Raw genomic sequence first — 7,913 nt, 5'->3', positions numbered from 1 at the left:
AGGGCCTCCCCACCCTCACAGGGAAGAATTTCTTTCCAGTATCCCATCTAACCCTGCCCTCTTTCTGTTTGAAGCCATTTCCCCTTGTCCTGTCCCTCCAGGCTTTTGTCCCAAGTCCCTCTCCAGCTCTCCTGGATCCCCTTTAGGCACTGGAAGAGGCTCTAAGGTTTCCCCAGAACCTTCTCCAGGCTGAACACTCCCAGCTCTCCCAGCCTGGATCCAGAGCAGAATTGCTCCAGCTCTCAGAGCATCTTTGTGGCCTCCTCTGGACTCACTCCAACACGTCCACATTTTTCTTATTTGATGAGATTCCATAGTTTCTCCTGGCCTGACCCAGGGCCAAACACTGATGTAGCTGAGACTGATGTAGCCAGCAGTGATGGGGCTGAAGTTTTGCTCAATAATCTCCCTCTAAAAGACCCTCCCAGGGAGGGCTCAGTGTGTCACCAGGATGGATGTACAGGCAGCGGGCACATCCCTCTCATTTTCTCCCCTCCACCAGGAAATGAGCACAACCACTTCCGCATCAATCCCAGCACGGGGCTGGTGATGCGAGGTGTGCGGCACCTCGACAGGGAGCAGAACTCCTCCCACGTGCTGGAGGTGGAGGCCTACAACACGGAGCAGGGACCCATGAGGAGCTCCGTGCGGGTAAGGACCTCACAGCCACCACGGGCTGCACAGCAGAGCAGTTAGTGCAAAATATTTGGGATGTTTGGTCCTTTCCAGCCCTTTAAGTTGTACAGGAAATTAGAAAGATCTGGCATGGAAATGCTGATGGGAAATCTCTGGGGGCTGCCCATGGGTAGAGAAGAGCTTGTTGGTGGGGGGGTTGGTTAATTTTTCTTTTTTTCTGTGACATTTTGGTGCCATTAGGCTGCTAAGTGGTGCAGCAGTCACTCAGAGGGAGTCCTGCTCACTTGGTGAGATTTGGCTCTGCTGCTGGGAAGAAGAGCTGAGCCTCAGCCTGTTGAAAACCATGTGTCCTGTCCAGGCACTATTTAAATTATCCAGGACCCAGTGGTGACAGTCTTTAGCTGCGGCACACCAGCTTCTCACGGTTTCCGCAAGCCCAGCCCTCCAGCTACGTCTATTTTTAGACCCAGTGGTGGGGTGGGCTCTGGCTGAGTGCAAAGTGCCCCCAGCACCAGCAGCAAGCAGTAACCCAGGAGAAGGAAGTGTGCTCCCTGGGGAAACAGCAGCTCGACCCACTGAACTTAGAGCAAAATTTCCCACCAAGTCGCCAGCGTTTCTGTGTTGTGAGGTCTCCAAGGATTTGATCAGGGGATCCCAGAGGATGGAGGAATTAATGTACCCAGTGTACCTCCCTCCCACCAGGGAAGACCGACTCACTCCGACCACAGAGCTTGTTTAAATCTGTGATGTTAAACTGTTTGTGTTCACTCTCCATCACATGGTGTTTGAAGAAGAGATTATCACAGGACCATGGAATGGGTTGGGTTGGAAGGGACCTTAAAGCTCCCCTAGTCCCAACTCCCTGCCGTTGTCAGGGACACCTTCCACTACCCCAGGTTGCTCCAAGCCCTGTCCAGCCTGGCTTTGAACACCCTGCAGTGTTTCTCCATGAGTACCATGAAGGGTATGTTTCCCAAGCTTGCCCAGCTCACGCATGGTTTCTCCGGGCCTTCCCAGGTGATTGTGTACGTGGAAGACGTCAATGACGAGGTGCCGGTGTTCACCCAGCGCCAGTACAACCGCCTGGGGCTGCGAGAGACAGCAGGAATAGGGACCTCGGTGGCAGTGGTCCGTGCCACCGACCGAGACACAGGTGGGAAGGGGGGGTGAGAAACACCCAGTGTGGGGGAGATTGGCGAGATCAGCCACTGCGCAGATTCTGGCTTGGCTGGGCTGAAACCCAGTGGGATGGGCTCTGCTGGGGGTAGGCATCAGTGGTGCCTGCCTCTTCAGGGTGCTTGGTCCAGCCAGCATCACGGTTCCTGCTCCCTCCCCAGGGAACGGGGGCCTGGTGAACTACAAAATCGTGTCAGGCGCAGAAGGGAAGTTTGAGATCGACGAGAGCACAGGCCTCATCACAACCATAGACTACCTGGACTATGAGACCAAAACCAGCTACCTGATGAATGTCTCTGCCACAGACCAAGCGCCCCCCAACAACCAGGGCTTCTGCAGCGTGTACGTCAGCCTGCTGAACGAGCTGGATGAGGCTGTGCAGTTCTCCAACAGCAGCTATGAGGCCGTGATCATGGAGAACATCCCCCTGGGCTCTGAGGTTCTCCGTGTCCAGGCTCGTTCCATCGACAACCTCAATCAGATCACCTACAAGTTCGACCCCAACACCAACCCCCAAGCGCTCTCCCTCTTCAAAATCAATGGGATCACCGTAAGTAGCCTCAGCATGGTCCCTCCTGGCTTGGTTGTGCACTGTGAGCTCTGGTTTTGGTGGCCAGCACAGCTGTTGGTCATCCTTGTCAGGGTGTGATCACAGTCAAAGGCCAGGTGGATCGAGAGAAAGGGGATTTCTACACCTTGACAGTGGTGGCTGATGATGGAGGACCAAAGATTGACTCCACAGTGGTGAGTAGATTATCCCAGCTTCCTCCCCATCCACTGTCAACCTCAGATCACCCACCTCTCCCACCTCTGGCATGGGACAGCGTGTCCTACCTGAGCTCTCTGCTCCAGTTTCCAGGGTCCAGAAACCCTGATTTGGGGGAAAGCCTGATAAACAGTTTCGAGGGAGGTAAATTTAGGGGCCTTGAAATACTTCACTGTGACTTGTGTTTAAGAGGGTTATATTTAGCAGTTTCACAGGCAGCTGGGCAGGGGGTGATTTGCATTTCTGTGCCGGGTGCAGGGCCACCCCATGGGTGCCAGTGGCTCTGCTCTCCACACAGCACTGTGCTGTTGTCTGAACCTCTCCCAGGGTGAGGGGCAGATATGCCAACCTTATCTAGAAAAAAACAAAGGGATGCCCCAACAGAGGAGCCTCCAAATTGCTGCACAGGGGTACCCATGACCCTTGGTGCTGCTGTGGTAGGATGCAGGGTTAACCCACATTTCCTCATCCCCCACTAACTCCTCATTGTTTGTGTTCTCTGTTTCTTCCTCTGCTTTCCTCCAACAGAAGGTAAGCATGTTCGTTGTGCTGGTGTCACCTTGGGGACCGGAACCCATCCCAAGTTCCACACTGAGCTGCAGGGAGAGACTGGGGTGGAGGTCTGAAGCCCTGTCCCACCAGCACCAGCCTCCCTGCCACCCTCCAGGACGTGGGACAGCCCCGTGAGCCACCCTGCTGCTGGCAAGCAGAATCCCAGCTCCCTTATCTGGCATTTGGGACAGCAGCTGCCGGATCTGCTGCAGTGGCTGAATGAGCTCTCCCTGCTCCTGGCTCTCTGTTTTTAATTCAGCAGCAACAATAACTGCATCACCCCAGGGTGCACAACTCACTCCCCAGCTTCCTCCCGGGATGTTGTCACATTCAGCCTGGCCGCACCTGGGAGCTTGGAGCACCCATAAATAAATCCCTGGGAACAGAAAGGCTCTTCCTCTCTCATTTCTGCATTGCCTTGCAGCACTTTGATTACAAACTCGATGAGAGCATTTCCTCTGCCTAATTGTGGCCAAGGTAGCCAGGTCCCCTTCGAGTATCTCGTGCTCGTGAGTCTTTTTCCAGGAGGGAGCTCAGGCCTCCTCCACACCCAGCTTCCCTTGTCTGAGTTAAACACCCTCAGCTCTGCTATCTTTGTGCCCATTGAGCTTTAAAGCAAATCCTGCCTCACCCAGTTGCTGTGAGCATGGATGAAATCACTGCTTGTGAAAAGTTTAGCAGGAAAGGGTCACCCTGCAGCAGCCTGAGCTGCTCTGTGCCCGGCTATTTGGAGGATAGAAACCAGAGGACGTTCCACAAAAAAATACACTGCTTGAGAACTACAGCCTTGTGCTGTTTCTCCAGCCTCAAAGCATCCCTCCTCCTCCTCCTTCTCCTTCGCAGGCAGGGATGTAACTTCAGCTCCTGGGCTCAAACAGCTGCATCATTCCCACAGGGGATGCATGACACACTGTTGGCACCTCGGAGGGGTGTGGTGTGTTGATGGCGTACCGGGGTGCTGGGGTGTCAATGCCAGGTGGGCAGGGGTCTTGCTCCTGTCCATGCCCTGAGCCCCATGCCTCCTCCACAGGTGACCATCACAGTCCTGGATGAGAACGACAACAGCCCCCAGTTCGACATCACCTCTGACTCATCCGTCAGCGTGGCTGAAGACAGCGCCGTGGGCAAGAGGGTGGCCCTGGTCCTGGCCCGAGATCCAGATGCAGGCAGGAACGGGCAGGTAGGGAGGGAGACATTTGGACGATGCTCTCAGGCACATGGTATGATTCCTGGGGTTTTCCTATGCAGGGCCAGGAGATGGACTCAACGATCCTTGTGGGTCCCTTCCAACTTCCATGAGGTTGGCGCAGCAGTCTTAGAGCTGCCCATGGTAGTGTTTCACTGACACAGAAATACCCCTGCCAGCATCCTCCCAACCCCTTCTCCTCTGCACCCCACTGAGAGCAAACTCTGGTCATTAATGCCAGTGGTTTTGTGGGGGGTTGTGCAGTGAGTACCAGCAATCCTCAGTCAAGGCGTGCAGCAGAAGAAGAAAAACATTGTCCTTGGGCTGTCTGGGGCAAAGAGCTCTGTGGGACAAGTGTCAAAAGGAGCCCGGCAATCTGAAAACCAGCTGTGGCCTCTCCCACCGTGGGGGCCAGCAGCAAAGTCCTTGGCAGGCTGAGCAGGAAGCTCTCTGGCATTTGTTATTTTCATTACCCTGCAGATGAGCATTAATGACGTCCTATCACCCCAATAACAAAAATTGCTGGCAGCATAGGAGCTGTGGCTGCGACGGGGGTTGGCCCTGTTAGCTTTGGGGTGGCTGCAGTAAGACAGCACACCTGTGGATCCCACTACATTGGGCCTTTTCAAAAGCTGAGACATCTTGAGGGGATGCTGGATTTATTTTTGTACAGTCTCCTTTCTCTCCTTCCTCCTCAGCATCACTCTGCCTGCCTGTTTTTCTTTCCCTGTGATGTTTCCAGGTGACTTTCTTGCTGACATCAGGGAATATCGGCCGGGCCTTTGAGATCCGTACCACCAACAACACATACGGCGAGGTGTTCGTGGCACGGCCGCTGGACCGGGAGCTGCTGGATCACTACACCTTACGGGTCAGCACCAAACCAGCCCTCTCACCCCTTGGGCTTCTGGTTTGAGCACCGAGGCTGTTTTCGTGGATGTGTGAGCTTCAAAATAGCTTTTTTCCCCCCCAACTGCAGATCCAAGCGTCAGATGGCGGCGTTCCTCCCCGGAGGAAGGAGCACATTCTGCAAGTGAACATCCTTGATGTCAATGACAACCCCCCTGTCATCGACAGCCCTTTCGGCTACAACGTGAGCGTAAGCGAGGTGAGCACCCAGCTCCTCTCCTTCTGTCCTCCCAGGGTGAAGTCTGACCACAAGCCAGGTGGGGACAACGGAGTGTCCCTTGCAAACATCACTTTGGGTCATTTAAGCATTAGTGACCCCTTGCAAACCTCATCTTTGGTCATTTGATGGTTGATGGCCCCTTGCCATCCTCACCTTGGGTGTTGTAAGGCTTGGCAACCCCTTGAAAGCCCACACTGGTGATGTACTCCTAGTTTTGGGGTAGAAAAAAGCTCTACAAGCAACTTAAGCCTGTGAGGCTGCAGGGACCAGCCGGAAGGAGAAGTGGCTACACACCCATGGAAACGCCACTAAAGTGACAAAAGAGACGGCGCAGTGCAGAATAGGAATGGCTTTCAGGAAGCAGCTTAGCAAGGGCTAGATAATAAAGCAATAAAACACAATCAGGCATGAAAAACGACGACTTATTTCCTGACAGTTTAATTCCTGGACTGAGGCGGGGGGGATTCTCAATTTGGTGATGAAAAATGAAATATGAGTAATAGCCAGTGCCACTTAGCTGTGAGGAACTGCTGCTCATAATTTATAGCTTAGCATTAAGGATATTGCCCTGTTAGGGTTTTTCTTATCTATTTAATACATGTTCAGAGCAGGTTGAAGAACAGAATTTCTGTTTTGATTTCCCCCATAATGGGACTATCCAAAAATAATTAGCCGAGCTCCAAGTCCATTACACAGCCTTCACCTTTGCACACACTCTGGGTTTGATGCTCTTCCAGGCTGTGCCAGACTAGATAAGACCTAATGTGCAGGTTTCTGCTGAGCTGCTGGGTGTTGGAACAGTGAGTTTGGAGCCTCAAGCACCTCAGTGCCCTCTCTATATTAAAATTACATTATTAATTAGGTATTTTATATGTGATGAGGCTTGTGGGATTTACGTCACGTATCTCTGCTGCTCACCCCGCAGAATGTCGGCGGTGGCACAGCGGTGGCCCAGGTGCGTGCCACCGACCGGGACATCGGCCTCAACAGTGTCCTCTCCTACTACATCACCCATGGGAATGAGGACCTGACGTTCCGCATGGACCGTGTTACCGGCGAAATCGCCACCCGGCCCTCCCCGCCGGACCGCGAGCGCCAGAGCTTCTACAGCCTTGTGGTCACTGTGGAGGACGAGGGCACCCCCTCCCTGTCGGTGAGCCACCAAAATGGTCCTTTCAGGGGCAAGAAGGGGCTGGGTAGCCCTGTGGGAGTGAACTTGGCATCGAGTGTGGAACGTGAAAGGGGAGAAAAGGCACAGGGTGTGATGTTTCTGTGACTCGGGGTCCAAACCTGCTGTGCACAGATTTGGTTCAGAGGCTACTTCAGTGCCTGGTCTTGCAGGACCCTCCCTTGCAGTGGTTCAGCAGGCCTTATCTCCCACCTCCAAATGCCAAAAATATGGGGAAGTGTGCTGGCTGCTGCTGCCCTGCTCACAGGCTCTGCAGGTGCTGGGTCTGGAAGGTCTCCAGACATTGCCCACCCACCTCAGCACCGGGAGTGGCTGGAGCAGCAGCTCAACCACAGTTCCATTCACCATTGACACATGTGTCTGCTGTGGTCCTTATGTGGTCAGTGAGAAGAGCTCTGGTGATTTTGACAAGGGCCTGGAGTGACAGGACAAGGGGGGGAATGGCTTCAGACTGAAAGGGGGTTGTTACGAGGCCCCACCCATTGTCCCGTGACCTGGGGAAGTGACTGTCTTGTTTGGCTCATTATTTGTGCCCCTGAGGATGACTCTGGCATGGGAGAGTCAAAAGAGCAAATACCATGTGGGGCATTTTCCAGCTCTGAGTCCCTTCTAACCCCACGTCTCTGTAGAGAGGTGAGTCAGCACCCACGTGCACAAATGGTGAGTGGGCTGATGCCTTTCATGACACTGCCATCCTTCCTGTCCCCCACCTCCACCTGCTATCTCTCACTATCTCTCTGCTCTGCCAACGGAGCTCTGTCTGCAAAGCCCTGCTCTACATTGTGATGAAACAGGTCACAGCCAGCAGTGCAAACTGTGATTCTCACTTCAGGCTTTGCACTCTCAGCTCCTCCCTCCTGGTTAGTTCACACTCCAGCTTCTGCACATCATCTTTTCCATTAGTTGTATTGTCACTGAAGCTTAAACCAAGATAAGTCTCTTCCCCCAAAATGAGAGAAGGCAGCTTCATGTGACTGCAGCACATGATGCCACCAGCTTCTCCTTGTCCCCATCACCGATCCTGGTGTGCTGAGGAATGCCGTGTGCTGAGCTGGCAAATCCCATTGCCATGGCAATGCCCTCTTCCCTTCCTGGTGCCAGTGAGGACAAATGGCACAGCTTATCGCTTCATGCTGCCAAGGCGGTGTCCCAGCAGCCCTGCCTGTCCCCAGAGGCTCTGCTGTGTGCCCACCATGTCACGAGCACACATTATGCCAGCAGCAACAATCCAAATCCCAGCGACACAAAGTGCCCAGTGACCCAATTCCTGAGTGCAGAG

The 7,913-nt window shown here is 53.8% G+C and overlaps 1 protein-coding gene across 17 annotated transcripts in view; it reads left to right on the top strand.

Moving 5' to 3' along the window:
* CDH23 (cadherin related 23) overlaps positions 1-7,913 on the top strand; it is a 183,203-nt gene that overhangs the window by 143,516 nt on the left and 31,774 nt on the right. For 16 of the 17 annotated variants that reach the window (XM_032116144.1, XM_032116145.1, XM_032116136.1 and 13 more), the window contains 9 exons: positions 503-651; positions 1,654-1,789; positions 1,974-2,362; positions 2,455-2,556; positions 3,107-3,109; positions 4,161-4,310; positions 5,059-5,187; positions 5,296-5,424; positions 6,371-6,598. In XM_032116144.1, the coding sequence (XP_031972035.1) occupies positions 503-651; positions 1,654-1,789; positions 1,974-2,362; positions 2,455-2,556; positions 3,107-3,109; positions 4,161-4,310; positions 5,059-5,187; positions 5,296-5,424; positions 6,371-6,598 (1,415 nt within the window). The remainder of the gene's footprint in view (positions 1-502; positions 652-1,653; positions 1,790-1,973; positions 2,363-2,454; positions 2,557-3,106; positions 3,110-4,160; positions 4,311-5,058; positions 5,188-5,295; positions 5,425-6,370; positions 6,599-7,913) is intronic. The other variant, XM_032116128.1, reaches the window with a different exon arrangement.

The sequence above is a fragment of the Corvus moneduloides genome, chromosome 8 (genome assembly GCF_009650955.1).
Source record: "Corvus moneduloides isolate bCorMon1 chromosome 8, bCorMon1.pri, whole genome shotgun sequence".
NCBI lineage: Eukaryota > Metazoa > Chordata > Aves > Passeriformes > Corvidae > Corvus > Corvus moneduloides.
This window is presented reverse-complemented; position numbering and strand designations above follow the sequence as displayed.